This window comes from Lissotriton vulgaris, chromosome 4_1 (assembly GCF_964263255.1).
Source record: "Lissotriton vulgaris chromosome 4_1, aLisVul1.2, whole genome shotgun sequence".
Lineage (NCBI taxonomy): Eukaryota > Metazoa > Chordata > Amphibia > Caudata > Salamandridae > Lissotriton > Lissotriton vulgaris.
The window spans coordinates 1,573,912,311-1,573,928,898 of NC_141691.1; the positions used below are offsets into that span (position 1 = coordinate 1,573,912,311).

General features: G+C 44.5%; 1 protein-coding gene across 1 annotated transcript in view; it reads right to left on the bottom strand.

The window, feature by feature from the left end:
* CYP7B1 (cytochrome P450 family 7 subfamily B member 1) overlaps nucleotides 1-16,588 on the bottom strand; it is an 813,803-nt gene that overhangs the window by 421,415 nt on the left and 375,800 nt on the right. Inside the window, exon 2 of the mRNA XM_086965805.1 lies at nucleotides 7,086-7,225. Coding sequence (XP_086821931.1) covers nucleotides 7,086-7,225 — 140 coding nt within the window. The remainder of the gene's footprint in view (nucleotides 1-7,085; nucleotides 7,226-16,588) is intronic.

Here is a 16,588-nt window from a genome sequence, read left to right on the forward strand (position 1 = left end):
ATTTGCTCAATTGGCACTTTTAATTTTTCAGTACGCTTCATCACACTATAATGTAACTGTGATTTTAATATCAGCATCGCTGAAAAACGTTGTGTACAATGATCCTTTGATAGCGGCCGTCCCACAGGGTTGTAGGCAATCCGCTGTGTACTATGCAAAGTGCAATAAAGGTTTTGTTAAAAAAAAAAAGGAAAAAAAAAAGATTTGTGGCATCTGAGAACAACCAGAAAGTTATCCAGGAAATTGTCAATCATTAGGTGAAAAACTAAATGATTTAGCTAATAGCGCAAGTAAGCTAGAGAAACACTGTTGGAAGTTTCACTAAATTTAGAGATAAATGCACAAGGTCTTACAGTTAAAAGGCCAAGACATACTCTTCCTTCACTCTCTTGAGAGATGGGAAGATCAGGCAAGAGGAATTACATCAAGATACTGAACATACCTGAGGGAGCAGAGTGCAGTGACATTTAAAAGTTAGCAATACATTTTATTAATCACATCATAGGATACTTCAGAGAGTGTGTGAGGTGGTTCTAGAACGGGAGATTCAAAGGGTACACCAAGACCCCTTTAGACTAAACCTGAACCAAATAAAGCCAGGAAAATTTGTATCAACTTCCAGATATATTTCACAAATTCTCACAACTGGTCTAAAAAGGAAGACAATGTCACACAAGGATATTTCATGTATCAAAAGGCCACATGTATGTCACACAACAAAAGAATAAAAGTGGCCCCTGGGAATCAGAATGGAAGAGATACAAACTCTGGGTGCAAAAGTCCAGTTAAATATTTTCGGAGATGTAGAGAGCCATGTGCAACAATAAAATGTATAACATAAAAACTGAGGAGGAAGTGGAATATTTAATTACAAACATGAAAGAAATTACACTTAATATTGAAAATAGTGTAAATAGAGGTGAGAAGATGAAGACGGAGACACTTAGATAAAACAGAGGTGAGGTGATTAAGGAGAGTTTAAAGCTTGAAACAGACAGGCTGGTGCTGAAGAATCATGAAGGGATCCTTATGGGAGGATTTCACGGGGTGGGGAGCGTATGGTAAAAAAGTATACAAAAACACCTTTTTGATCAAATGTTGCAGGTAGGTCATGTAATATACATCAAAGACAAAAAAAACTGTTTTGGTTACCTATATGCTCATGGCTGAGTAATGATATAGAGGGTATCGTCACCAAAGCCTAATGATTAAAGCAAGAACATGTTGGATTAAGTGGGATTCGATGACCTGACTCCCTATCCACCCCAGAAACATATTTCTGAAAAATTGTTTCTTTAAGACATATGTAATTTTCTGGGCTGGCATAGAACGACTTTTAAAAAAAAACATTTGAATGTAATTAACCCCTTTAATACATTAAAATTAAAGACGTACTTCAGGCAATGTATGTTGCCTTGGAGGTTGCACAAACCGGTGTTGCTGCGGAATCCTAATACACTTTCTTCACATAACTTTAGCAATCCTACTGGACCCATACAGTAAGATTTTTACTTAGGTTCAAAACTTCACCTCAGAGGCGATGGTCCTCCAATGGACCTTTCTCTGTTGTAGTGAGGGTTGAGGAAACCGGATGTCAGTTACTCAACAAGGACCATAATTGATATCCAACTCACAAATTGGTAATAGAGTTCAGGTAAATTACGCTCAAAACCATGCTATAGAAATAAAGTATGGAACATTGGTAGACAAAATCTCCTAAAGAAGTTTAGTCTAACAAGATTCATGCATACTAAAAGCTCTGCTGTGGCTATGCAGAACAAGAGCAAAGGAACCTGATGTTCTGAAAATGAATTGTGACTAACTTTACTGTACATCTAGAATCAGCATAGTTTCTATGGAAAGAACATTAAACACAATAAGACTCAGATAACTTTGGTATTGTATTAAAGATTCAAAATCAATGCATATAAGTAAAATTTTAAGAAGTTAATCATAAATATAACCGTTCTAAATATAGATTTACACATCTAGTTGAAATACACTCTCCCTAAATAAAAGAATCCACAAAAGGATGTTTTTTAGTCAACAATACATTTTCTATCATAAACAAAGCAAGAAGTTGGTTCTCAAAGGCTCTCTTGGCATGAGAAAAGGGGTCAAACTAAAATCCAGTAGGGACAAGCACATTTTTTTGTCCACTGCCCGTTTTTAAACTATAAATCCACTAGCCCATTCCACACTGTATTGGTTACTTACGGCTTGAGTGTCTCCATAGAAGTACAATCGATATGCTTCATCGGGTTTGTATAACGACAGGACAACAAAGTATCAGTTAGGTGGCTGTAGTTAATAATCATTAGTGAAGCCTTCCAAACTAATAGTAGCGTAAAACTTACATGCAAGGGATTCAATCGCCACTCTGCAAACTTGTTCGGCAACCGCACGCTGCTAGCAGCGTTTTCCCAGCATTCTTAGTACTCAAACATGATCACGTGGGCAAGCGCACCATCCTCCATCTTGGGACAAAAGTTACTGCCTGACAATTCAATCAGTTAACCATAAGAGTCAGGCAACCCAAATGATGAAACATATGTACTATCCTTCGAGATATGGAATCCTCCATAGTCTTAACCGTAATCGTAACCCGGCTTGCTTTAATTGAATTCTCAATGCGTATTTACCATCGCCACAAGGGGCTGGTTTTTTTAAAAGACATATTTAGAAAAATAAATTTTGAAAAAAACAACATCTTTATATCAGAGGGAATATATGCCATATTCAGATTCGTTAATGACACAATGGATAAACTGTCATACTTAGATTGGCACACCGTCGACAGAATGCAACGTCAGACTACAGGAAACCAATTATTCGTAAAAGTGGCCATACAGGTCAAGAGTTCCAAACCAGTAAGCTGAATGCTATATTTACAATCAACGCAAGGTCGCTAACACTTGCCGCTCCACAAAAGAATTTAGTCCTTTGGCAACGGCATTGGCAGACCAAATCCACCTATTTTCTTTCTGGGTGAGCAGACGATCCACATCATATCTTCTTTTTGACTGTTTAACAGTTTCTAAGACAAACCATTGCATCTCACAGGGGGAGTGTTGTTTTATAAGGTAATGCTCTACCAAGGGAGCTGTCTCAATTTTGCATCTTATTCTTGACTGATGTTGCATAATTATTTTCTTTACCTCTTGTGTGGTTTTGCCTATATAGTACAGGGCACACAGACATTTAATGCAGTATATAACATTTCTAGTCAAACAATTAGTATGATGTTTCATAATCCAATTTTTTCCATTTATACAACAAGATTTTGTTATGGACGTAGTTTGACATGCTACACATGAGCTACAAGGGTAGTGTCCCACTACAGGTGTTAGCCCCCACATACTTTGAATTGTACTCATCGAAGGTTCTTTATACGCTTTTATAAGATGGTCCCTGATATTGCGTGCTCTTTTAAAAGCAAACCGTGGTAGCGGAAGCTGGGGTTCGATTTTCTGAATTAGATGCCAGTTTTTTGTCACTATTTGTTTAATTGAATAGGATACTGATCCAAAAGTAGTGATTGTATATACATTATTTTGTAATAGGTCCATGGTGCAACACGGATCCTGATAATGGTCTCGATGAACTGTATTTTATGAGACCGAAACGTCGACGACATGACACTTCTTTTTAAATAGTATCATCATTTATTGACTTTGAATTGTACATAGAATTGCCAAATGATGCTTATATGACATATATGAAATATTGTCTATATATATTCTGTACAAAAGTGTCACAAGATACTGCGCATGTTACAAAAATTGTGTAGCAGTATAGATTTAGGTTGCTGTATATGGATGTATTTATAATTTACATTGCAAATGAAAAACAAGATGATTGAATATAAGTATTAATACATTATATACATTTCTCTTGAGCATTGTGAAATTAATGTTCACTTATGTGACAAATTTGAAAATTGAAAAGTAATATTGAATGACTCCTTCAGGAACATTATTTATTGTGTTATTGACTATACCCAGTTCCTTGGGAATATTGGGTTGCCCTATTATTTTTGGTCCCTGAGACTTCAGCAGGAGGCAAGCTCTGTTCCAAGCCCTTGGAGATTTTTCACAAGTTGAAAGTAAAGCACACAAAGCTCTTTCTCCTTTCTTTGGCAGTCAGGCACCCACTGTAAGCCAATCCCCCAAGCAGCACTTCAGCTCAGGGATAGTCTGTCTTCAGTTTCTTCAGGTTCCTCTCCTCAGCAAAGGTTTCTTCTTGTAGTCCAATGTGATCTAATTTTTTGGGATTAGGGTTCCAATATTTATACCCTAAAATCCTTTGTTTTCTGAGGGGAGAGGGGCCTTTGCCCAGTCCAAACCAGTTCTGAAGCACTCTATTTACCAGACTTCTCCTTTCCTTTCACACACGCCCCACAGGAGGTGGAGCCAGCATTGTGGAAGCCAAGTACAGTCCTGGAGCATTTGTTTACAGGACTCCTTCTCTTCTTTCAGTGTACAGGACAGAGACATCAGCCGCTCCCCAGGGGGTGGAGCCAGCGTTGTGTAAGGCAGGCACAGCCCTATTCAAAGTCCAGGTGCAGCTCCTCCCTCCCATCTAGATGCAGATCTCTCTATTCACCACTGGGCTGACTAATCCTGTCTCTTGGAATCCCCCAGCCCTGTCACTCACAAAACCAGACAAAGGAATACACAACCTTGCAGAGGCAGGCTTGAAAGGTTAGGCAAGCAAATACCTACTTTCTAAAAGTGGTATTTGCAAACAAAGAATGTTAAAACCAACTTCACTAAAAGATGCATTTTATCATTCTAAGTTCAGGCATACTAAACTCGAATTTCTACCATGTTCTCTGAGACAGTTAGGACTATTATAAACGTGTAATAATCAACCAGCCCATTCAGGCCTATGGAGAACAGGTAGCCTTGCAATAGTGAAAAGCGAAAATGGCTGTAATTCACTATTAGGACATGCAACACACATCAGGGCTTGTCCTACCTTATACTGACAAGGCACCCTGCCCTTGGGCCTACCATAGGGATGACTGATATGAAGAAAAGAGAAGGTTTAGGGACTGGTAAGGAGGTACACTTGCCCAGTCGGCATGACAGTACCTGACTGCACGCAGGCTCTGCAATGGTAGATTTAGACACATTTTACAAGGCGGCTTCTGTGGGTGGCATAACCTGTGCTGCAGGCCCACTAGCAGCATTTGGATTTACACGCCCTGGGCACACTCAGTGCACTAGACTAGGGTCTGACAGGTAAACCAAATAGCCAAACATGGAACCACTGATTATTACATCAATATACAATAGGGAGCACTTGCACTGTGGCACTGGATAGCAGTGGCACAGTGCCCAAAGCATCTAACAACAGCAAAAATACATGAGGCAGCAGCAAAAATGGAAGGGAGACCCACACCAATGGTGCCAGGTCTAACACACATATATGCATTTGGTAATGTTGTCAATGATGACTACACAGGAATGTTCAACTTCAAGTATGGCCTACTGCCACTGTTACAGAAAGTAGCAATTACATTAATTCTAAAAGTCATTAAAATAAAATTGTTCTGGAACACACATGTTCTTTATACTGTTAAGCACTTATACTGAAAATGTCAGGCTTCTAGAACTTTTACTTTAAGAATTGCACCAAAGTTGAATATTTTAGGACAGTCTGCAATTAAGTCAATAGCAATGCTAAGTTATCATCAAATTTTATGATATCTCTTGTTAATAATATAAGGAAATGTGTTACTTAAAAATCTTAAATTCACTTTTTGATTATTTCCACTGTTTCTACCTATTCAAGCACACTTTTACGGTGCTGGTACATCAATTTTCTCCGTTTCTATGTCATTTTCTAGACGTGTGCAAAGTGCACATGTACTTTTATTTTTGTGATTCTGTTTTAAGTGTTGTGTAAAGCAAGATCAACTTTTACGCTGCATCACTGGCATTAGGTCCAACTAACTGTACACTCGTTAATATGCTCTTTCTAAATAGAACCAGATGTTTTAAAGTTTCAACATACTATTACAAACAAATATATTTAATTAAGTCAAAACATTTACTTACTTGTGTGGTGTTGATGGACAACAATTAAGCAGGGTCTCATGTAACCACAAGTGCAGACATCAAATGAAATAAAGCTTCAGTTTTGGACCAGTCTGCTAACTGACTGAAAATTGCAGGTAGATCTGGGTTCTGGCCATATCCTTTATACTGGTATTCTATAATCCAGAGAATGACCCCTAGCAGCTTTAGAAAAATGTTGATCTGGTTGTTTGCAAATGTAAATCCTATTTGAATAGCAATTCCCAAATAGGTTTAAGAGTGAGTGTGGGGTTCAAGTGCCAAACCTGATATCTGAATGTAAGGAATGGCAGGTGAAATCTCCTGACCCCATCCTTGTTCTGGAGTCTCGGAATCAAGCTCTTGACCATCCCGTAGTGTCCAAAGGCATTGAGAGTTCATGCAGAACGAGAACTGAAACCTATTCTTTCTAAATCCTGTATGATAGCTCATTTGGAATGAAAAACGTTTCCCATCTTGTTTTTTTGCTTGGATTTGAATTCCTAAAGGATGGGGTGCATGAGGATGTATATTTCAATCACTGGAGATAGTCAATCGAGCACTCGTGGTTGATGGTTTGAGAAATAAACAAATGTGACTATATGTTTGATGGGGTCATTAGCATGTGAACCTTTTTTCCTTAGGAGAAGCTGACAACGATTGTGTTAATATAGGATGCATGCAAGCCTCTGTTAACACTTCTTAAGGTAGGGGTAGGCTAAAAATACACATCAGGCAACAGTCTGCACACAAAGTTTTAGGTTAAGAAAAGTATGATTGTTATCAGACCATGAACAGTCAATTGCTAGTTCCTCGAAAACAAGAAAGACCGCATGTTTGTTTAATATTAGCTGTTAAAATACATACTCACAAAATAGATTGTCTTACTGTGTGTAGATATGACCACTGGAATTGTTCTGTAATTCTGACTTAGGACAATGATGCAGAGCATGCCTGCACTTTCAGCTTTTTTAGCACATTTATAGTGTAGCCATGTTTAGACGTAAAGATATGTTGCCTTACCAAGGAGCTGTACCGTAAAGATATCGCCATGTTTCTTCTGCAGCGACTTCAGAAAATTTGAAGGATTTTTGCGAAATTGTAACGCGCAGCCAAGGTAAGGAATCCATCCAGTTTCTAATGGCGGCTCCCCAGCTCTCCTCCTAAAGGAACATTTGAAGAGATGGCACATTTGGTATTACATTATATTCACTTTTTACAACGAACGATAAAATGTTGAACCCATATAAATATTGAAATACACACAACCCGCAATAAAAGCCTTATCCATGGTTTTGAAGATTAAATCGTATCCCATCACTGGACTCAAGCCCTGCGGAGTTGTGATTAATAAACAAGATAGACGGCGGGATCTTATTGCCGAATGTGATGTTTTCACATTTTATTGGGGATTATAGACAGAATATAAATGATCAAGAGAAACTTGTATTTTCTTAAAATTCATCAGATATGAGGTCATTAAATGAGCCATAACAATAGCGTGGGCAATTACTCTCTGCTTGTTTGCATGTCTCACTCTCAGTGCCTCTGTTCTTGGCAGCTAGGCAATTTGCATGTCAACTTAAGCTGCAGGTTACGATAAGGCAATTACAATAGACTCGGATAATTGGGATGCAGGAAACAAGAGATTGACGCCTTTTATTTATGTTAACCTTAAATATCTGTTTCATGTCATAGCACTTTGCAACACATGATCTAACACGAATATCTGTGTATGCATCAAAACGTGCACTGTATATAAATATTTATGTTGAACTTGATCACAGGTGATAATATATTTAAGAAAGAACAAAGCATTCTAGAGAAATTCAATATGCATTTTGCCCACAAATTGCATTATTTTAAAAACGTGCCCTTGCCATACATTTTGACAGAAAAGTTATTTCTTTGAGAGTGGCGTTTTTTTACAGCAATGGAGAGGGTTTTCAAGGTTCAGTAGAAAATGTCATTATAGAGATTTTTAAAACACCTCCAGTTCAATGTTATGGCACTTCAGGGACAGTTACAGAATACCCTCATAGATGCGGCGCAAATATCCCTCCTCAGTGCTGCGCTGTCCATTGGAACTAGTGCTGAATGGACGTCCAATGGTCTTCCGCAGAACTGGGGAGGTAGTGCTGCCGTCGGCCAACGCCCCAACGCAGCACTTAAGGGGCTACAGTGTGGATATGTGTTTACTTTGGGCCCAAAACAATTCTTAATATCCTATATTTAATTGGCGTTTGAAGGATTTGGATCAGGCTCCGTGGCTCATAATTGGGGATAGGATAAAGAGTAATCAAATGTACTGTGTGAGAGTGAAAATTAAATTGCACCACTGAATGCTCAGGAATGCAGCTTTACCCCCAGCTCCCTTATGTCCTCGTCCTAATCATTACTATGTGGAGATATCCATCTCCGACAGAAAAAAAAAAGGATCAGAAGAATGCTGGGACACTAACCCCACCCCTCCGATCAGGAGTACATAAGGGGTACTTATCCAGCATTCCCCCTGTTCTTTTTTCTGTCTGTCGACAGAATGGTCTTGGGTGCTGGTGCTGCTCCTGCTCCTGCTGGGCTGGGGTGGCGTGCGCTTCTTCTCTCCTCCCACCGCCCAGCTGCCTTGCTTCTTGGGCGGGTTTTTTTTGTGTTGGTCTGCCTCCCGACCTGCCGGCCTTGCTGGGAGGCAGGGCTGTTCACGGCTGGAAATCCTGGTTACCGGCCCTTTGCGGCTGGTGCGCCGCCTCCCAGTTACCGGGTCGCTGAGCGCCTAGCCGGGTGGAAGATGCGCTGTGCTCGTTGTCCCGTGGATTTCTGGAGCCCGATGTTGGAGTGGGGGCCTTGTTTCTGTTGGTGTTCCGGCCCCCACTCCGGGTAAGTCCAGCGTAGCGGTGTTTTGTTCTCTCCCAGACATGTTCCTGGTTGCCTGTCAGAGCTCTTCCTTCGTCATGCTGCCTGCCTCACTTTGCTCCCCTTTCAGCTCCGACATGAGTGCCTCTGCCTCCAGCGCTGCCACTGCCAGGTGTTCAGGCCCCTGTGCCTCGCTCCCCTCCTGGCCTTGCCTTCTCTCCGGGCATTTTGGCTTGGTCTCTCCGTGCCTCATGATGTGGAGTGTGTCCGTCTGTACGCCTTGGGGTCATTGAAGGTTTTCACTCCTGTTCTGTTTCTGAACTTGGTCTGCTGTCAACCTTTCCGTGGGGGCTGCATCACTGGTGCTGCACAATGTTCCTGTTTGGTGTGGGCCTGCACCATGGCTTTTCTTTTAGCTGCCTCCTGTACAGCTTGACTGACGCTGTGTTTCCAGTGGCTCTGTTTGGTGTTGTGCTTCGTGTGCTTTCGGATTTTGGGGCCTGGAGTCCCATGTTTGCTATCCCGGTCATTGCTCTTGCTTCTGGATCGTGTGGTTCTGCGCACTTCGCTTGCTCTCTCATGTTTCTACCTTGCGGTGTGGTGTGCTTTGTATTTGGGTGTTCCTGAGTTATGAACATCCTCTTGTGACACGCGGGGCTGTGGCCTGGCAACCTGCGCTCAGGCCTTTGCACCTGGGCACACTTGTGTGCTTTTGTCTGCCATGTGTTCTGGCCTGGAGGGATGCGCTTTCGGCGCTTGCTCCCATGGTTCACCGATTGGGTTTGCAGGTCTAAGCTTGGTCTCCCGGGTGGCGTGAGGCTCTCTGGTTCTTTCTGTGTGGCATGCTTTGCTTCTCCTGCAGTTTTGGTGTCGGGGAGTCTGTTGACGTTGCCGTGGACGGGCGGTGTTTTTTGCTTCCTGTTGAGGAACATCCTTTACGACGCGGATGTTACCCCGCAGTACCGTTACAACGCGTATTTTAGAACGCAAGTCGTAACCACGACTTGCGCTGGAGGGTGCTAAAGGACAAGGAATAGATTTACTATTCCAACACCTTCCCTACTGTACGTAGGCTGGTGTTGGAATAGTAAATTAAACTATTCCTAAGTCTGCACCCCTACAGCGCAAGTCGTGGTAATGACTTGCGTTGTAAAATACGCGTTGTAACGGTATGCGTGGTAATACCACGCGTCGTAACAACGTACATCCCTTCCTGTTCCTTGGGCTGTTGCCTTTTCCTCACATTTGGCAGGCTCATCCTGAAGGGGCTGGGGCCTGTTGTTGGGTTCTACTCAGGCCCTGGGTTCTTCCTCCATTGTGCCACGGGCTCTGGCTCTGTTGCAGTTGTGTTTCTCATTTGGTGTATTTGCGCTGCATTCTTCTCCTTGACCTTTGGGAACATGCTCTTTTCTTCTCTGCTCTGGCATTTCCTTTGTGGCCGCCATGGGCTGTATTTCGGGGTGGGGGCCTTGTTTCTGGTGGTGTCCTGGCCTCCCCTCCGGGTTTGCGGGGGCTATAGCCTTCATAATCCGGTGGGTGCTCTGCTTTTCCCTATTACAGATTGGGGGGTGTATGTTTGTGGCTACCTCTCCTCCTGTATATTGGGGTCCTTCTCTGGTATTTTTTTGGGATCCTTTTCTTTAGGGTTTTCTCAGCCCTGGTCTGGACTTGGCCTTCCCTGTTTCTCTGGGGTGGTGCTCTGGGCTCCGGTGCTTCTGTGGGTCTCTGCCCGTGGCTTCTACTTGAGGGTGTGCCTGTGGCTGCAGTGCCAGGTTGTTGTCTGTCATCCGGGTGCTGTCTGCCTCTCTTGGTCCCATTCCATGTTGCCTTTGCCTGCGCTTCTGCGTGGTTCTTCCTGTTACGCTTGTTTGTGCTGCTTTTTACCCTGGTTGTCTGTCAGCCCTGACGTTCGGGCTTGGTGCTGGAGCGTCTTGGCTGTGTCCTGGGCCTGGCTGTTGTGGTCCTGGCCTCTGAGTTTTTTGCCTGTGGCCTTTCCTCCTTGGGGATGGCTTCTCTCCTGGGTGGATTGCCCGCTTGGGTTTCTGGATGAGGTTGGTTTCCTCTTTTTCTGCTTCCCCAGGCTACAGGTTCTTGGCAGGCACTGTGGTGCTGGTCTGGCCTCCTTTTGGGGTCTGTCTCCCTTGCCCGTGTGCTTGGGTTGCACTGGTCGATCCTCTCTGATCCTCACTGCTGCGTGGTGTTCTGGGCGCCTCATCTGCTTGGTGCTTTAGTGGACTTTGGCTTCCCCTTGGGTGTCTTGTGTTTGGCCTCTTGGCTGTTGGCTGTGCTTCTTCCTTCTGCCTTTCCTTCCTGCTTCTTCTGGCCTCATCTGGTATCAGTGGTGCTGCAGGGTGGACGTTTTTGATGCATGGGTGGATTCCCCAGGTGATGTTGGCCTCCGCCGGGTCTCTTCTGGCTTGCGGTGTTCTTCTCTGGCTTGGTTTGCTGAGGAGAAGGGGGGGATGTTGTCCCTGCCCTTTCTGATGGTTCTTTTTGCCGGACTTGTGCCTCAGCTTTTCCCTGTACTCATGTTGTTCTGGGGGCCATGTTTCGGTCGCTACTGGTCTGCAGGCTTGTTTCTCTTGTCATTCGGCGTTAACTTCTTGTGGTTGTCTGTTGCCTTCGGCCTTCCTCCCTGTTGGCTCTTGTTCTTGGCTGGTCTGCTGATTTCTGTTTGGTTCGACCTGCTTGGGGTTGCCTGGTTGCGCTCTTTCTGCAGTCCTGGTCTGCCTGATGGGGCTGTGTTGGAGGTTTGTTGGGTGGCCTGGCACTTCTTTTCAGGTGTCTTGTCTGCCTGTGGGGTAGCTGGTCCCTCTGCTGGTGTGTTGTGTTCCTGTTTTTTTGGCCTCTTAGTTCTGGCTGTGCCTGTTTGGGTCTGCCACCCACTCCTGTTTTCTCTGCTTGCCTCCTCTTGGGTTTCGTTTGGGCGACGGCAGGGCTGTTTGCTCTCTGGCCTGTGCTCTGCTGGGGCCTTCTCTTCTTTGGCCTTCCCCCGGTTTTGGGTTGTGCCTTCGTGTCCTTCTGGTCGTGCGAGTTGCTTGGCTTCGGCTTTGGCTTCCCGGCTGTGTCCTTGGTTGCCGTTTTGTGCCCTGGGGGTTCGTCCCCTGCACGTGCCCCGCCTTTGGTCGTGCCGGGCTTTGTGGTTTGGTTTTCTTGTGCGTTCCTCCCTGGCTTCTATTTGCTTCTATGATCCCGCTCCCCTGGTGGGTTGGGGTTCCATGCTGTGTTGTTTGGGCTTGTCCCGCTCCTTTGGGTCCTCTGGGGGTTGTTGGCCCTCGGTCTCGCTGGCCTCTGTGTTTTTGCCCCGGCCTTCTGCTTGAGCTGTTTGGGGTCGTCTCTGCTTGGCCTGTCTCTGGTTGGGCTTGGCTGTGGTTGATTTTGGCTCCCTTTGGGTTCCCTTGCTATGGTCTTGGGTTCTCTGGGTCGTTTGTCCGTCCGGTTCCACTCCTTCTCTGGTGTTCGGGGTGTGCCTTCTTTGGGCTGTTGCTTCCTGCTCTGGTTTCCTCCGGTTTGGCTGGAGCTGTGTTCTGGGGTTCCTGTGGTTCATCCTGTTCCCTTTTCCTTTTTTTTTCTAGGTCTCTTTGTACTGGTTGGTTGCCCTTGTTGGTTCTTGCTCCTCAGGTTTCCTGGAGGTGCTGGTTCCCTTGGTGCCTTCTTTCCTCGTCTTTCAGGGGCTGGTGGGTTGGCTTCCGGGGTTTGTTGTTCCTTCCCCGGTGCCTTGGTTTTCCCTCTTTCCCTGTCCGTGGGCTCTGTCTCGCCTTCCGGGCTGGGTGCTGGTGGACTGTCGGCTGTTGCTGGCCCTTTTCTACTGAGGCCTGCTGCTCTTTTGTTTGGTTCCGGGGGTTTGTCCTCTGGTCTCTCTGGGGTCGGGTCATTTGCTTCCCTTCTCTTCTGGTTTGGTCCTGCCTTTGGTGAACTTCCCGGCCCTTTTTTTCCCGGGGACGACTTTGGTTGTTGTTGGTTGGGGCTTTGCGTTCCTCTGGCCCTCTTGTCCCTGGGGTGTTTCTTTTCATACCGGGGCCGGGGTTTGGCTGGCGTGGATTCTCAGTGCCTGGGTTTGGCTCCTGTTGCCTGGTTCTGACTTGCTGGCCTGGTCGCTCTAGGCCTTTTTCTTTAAGTGGCCTCCTCGCTGTTGTTTTCTTCTTGCCTTGGTTGGCTTGTGTGCCCATGCTCTCCCCTTCTCTGGTTGGCTGTGGGGTATTCCTGCAGTGGGCTGGTTGACCTCTGTGGTTGTCGGGCTAGTCGCCTGGATGTTCTCCCGTTGTTTTGTTGGGTGCCCCCAGGATTGGTGGGGCTCCCTCTTGATGGGGCTGTGCCTGGCGTTTCGCCGGTTCTGCCATTTGCTTCCTGCAGTTGCTGCCTTGGTGCGATTTCCTGGGTTGGCTTCTGTTTTGTTTGGGAAGGCCGGCTTTTCTGCTTTGGTATTCTTCACACAGTAATGAATGGGACGAGGACGTATGGGACCTGGGGGTAATGCTCTATTACTTACTGGTAATCTTCATTACTCCGGGTCCTGTTGTTCTCGTCCCATTCATGCACCCCGCCCTCCCTCCCGGAAGGCCGGCCTTCCTGTTTTGGGCTTGGTTGTTCAGGTGGAATGCTGGGTAAGTACTCTTATGTACTCCCGATGGAAGGGGTGGGGTTAGTGTCCCAGCATTCTTCTGATCCTCTTTTCCTGTCGGGAGATGGATATCTCCACATAGTAATGAATGGGACGAGGACAATGGATCCCGGAGTAATGAAGATTACTGGTAAACAATAGAGCATCCCCTTGGTCTCCGGGAGCAACACCACAGCATGTTCACAATATCAGAACCCCACTCCCACAGACTCACAATTGAATAAAGGTAGGTGTCTTTGATCCAATTACATGTATTTGTTTCACACTACTCGTCACCAAGAATGGTATTGTTTCAATGAAACAACTTTGTGTGCTATGTTATGCTAAGCATGCTATGAAATTGGAAACAAGAGTACAGGACAGGCACAAGGGCTGTGTATAGCCTACGTACTTGCTTAGCGTGACCACATAGTGGAACAGCATGATCACTGTATGTGGACAGTGTCCACAGTACAGGCCCGAAGACCCATCTGTGCGCATAGGGGAGCAACACAGGTTGCTACTGCCACGCTTCAAACAGGAGCGCCCTTCCCCATGGGCCCTAATTAAAGAGCGTCTGGTCAAAGACAACCCAGTGCAGGACAAAAAGAGTCTCAGACAGGTCAAGGAAGAGATTCAAGAGAAGGTTTGGGAGGGAGGAGGGACCTACAGAGAGAAATAGGATGGAGAATGGGCAGTGGCGTAGCAAGTGTTATGGGTGCGAGTGCAAGGAAGGAAAAGACCCCCTTGGCTGCTGTCTGAACTGTGAAACACAGCAATGAGCAGGGTTCAGTGGACCCTCAGGGCTCTGGGCCCCGGTGCCACTGTACCTGCTGTACCAATGGAAGTTACACCTCTGAAAATGGGAGTCGTTGGTACAAGGTGAGAGCAGGACTGACAGCCGTAAACTGAGCTTTGTGATGTAAATTGAGAGCCGTAAGGGATACGGAAGGGTGAGAATGTAGACTACAGCAACAAGGGTGATAATAAAGCTTCAGTAAAGACCTGACAAAGGATATTTTAGAAATGAGGTAAGAAACTAAGGGAAACTTCAGAAGGGGAAGTGGGAGATGAAGACAGGGCTGCAGGAGTTGAGGAAAGTGGTAAATTAGGTGCAGGCGGAGAGGTGAAGTGGGCAAAGAGCTGCAGGTTGAGAGATGAGAGTGAGAAGCAAAAAAGAAGAAAATTTACAGTGGACAATCGAGAGGGAGAGGATACGTTCCAGGAAAAAAAAAGGTATGACAAATATTATTAGCAGTTTAGGCGTCAGTATAGATGGATCAGTTTACTTAGATTGCAATATAATGAAACAAATATGGGCACTCGCCTGGAAAAATACGCCCTTGGATTTTAATCCATACCGCAATTAATTTTTTTGCATGGTATATGCTGATTTAATTGTAAGTATCTGTGCAACATATTTAGGTGCTATTACTATACAAAAATGAACTGGTAAAATATCCATATTTTAGAGGGATCTGAGAAAATGGAAAATATTTCATGGTTCCCTGCGAAATATAGGTTTCATCACCAAAATGACAGCCCCTAAATCATTTTACAAAACTCTACCATTCTTGGAGGTACTACGATTATGCAGCAACGTTATCGAAATTATGTAATATGGTCATCTGAATTATACAGTAAAAAAATTAAATAATGCAACACATTCAATGGCAGTATTATTTTCAGACATTTGATCTAGAATTAACATTTTTTGAGATATCTGCAAATTCTGCAATAAATTATGTAGCAAGTGCTGTAAATTTTTAGGTGAGGCTGAAAATCAATAAGAAATGTGTAAGGAAGTTTGCACACTTTGGAAAAGAACATGTACTCCTGGGAGTATAATAATCTCAGAACGGCCAGGCGACATCTTAAACCTTGGGAACAGGTGATTTCAGGCCATGCTGTTGCTTTTACCAAGAAGCCTGAGAGAAGAACAGGAGAGGGCCCTAAGTCCCAATTCAACACAAGGTACGTTAAGGTATGACATGGTCTCTAGGAACAGGGGCCAGTGTTCAAGAACCATCTGCGGGCAAGGTAGGTCCTCAAGAGAAACAATTACTAGTCCTGATGAAGGCTTATAGTTTCTATGGGGTCGAAATGCTGTTGACTTCCACTTTTTAGACCAAATTTCAATATGTTCATAGCAGTTTCGTGATCTCTAAACATTCAATACGAAACTAGCACAATACTTTTATTTGCACTTTATTTTTTTTCTTGTCTCTCACACTAATCTTTATATATGTTTAGTGTTTACCCTGTTTTGAGCATGGATACTATTTATGCTAATTTACGTGTCCCTGAGCTGCTCCTTTTGATATATAAAAAGTGTTTATTTAATTTATGCACCTTGCAATGTATATTTATTGTATTAAATGATGGCTCATAACTGCCTATGCAAAGTATGTGATTGCATTAATGACATTAGTTGTCCTTATAAGTAGCAAGGGCCTCATTTATGACGTTTTGCCGTAGGGCAGTGTCACAGGCCTTCCTGCTGCACTGCTCTACGGAAAAAGAAAAGGGCCTGGAAAGCACCATAGCTATCAGATACAGTGCATTCCTGGCTTTTTCCCCTGTGCCAGTGCACAACGGGCTGCGTTGCGCCAACGCAGGAACCTATACAGCATCGTGCAAAGGTGCCTGCGTTGCGGGGATGATTATTTTTGGCCAGGAACAAAAACCTTCCTGCACAAAAACAATCACAGGGGACTTTTTCTTCTTTTTATGTGTTCTGCATTCTGCAGCACACATAGAAAAAGGAAAAACTAGGAGAAATAAAAATATTTCTCCTCGTTGTGCCTCCCTTACACCTCCCCTTGGAAGACCCATGTTTTTGGCGCAGCCTCAGATTTACGATTTCTCCTAAATCTGGGGTTTTATCAAAAAGCTATGGATGTTGCAGGGAACGCCTTCAGCCACACCCATTGCATGCCCCTTCAGCGCAGAAAACTGTTAAAGACAGCATTTAGCCAAAAAAAGTGGCTTAGTGCTGTCTGCTAAATATGGAGTAGGCTCCTTCGCCACCGCAGCATGACAAAAAGTGACGTTCCCGTGGTGCAAGGGGGGCCTC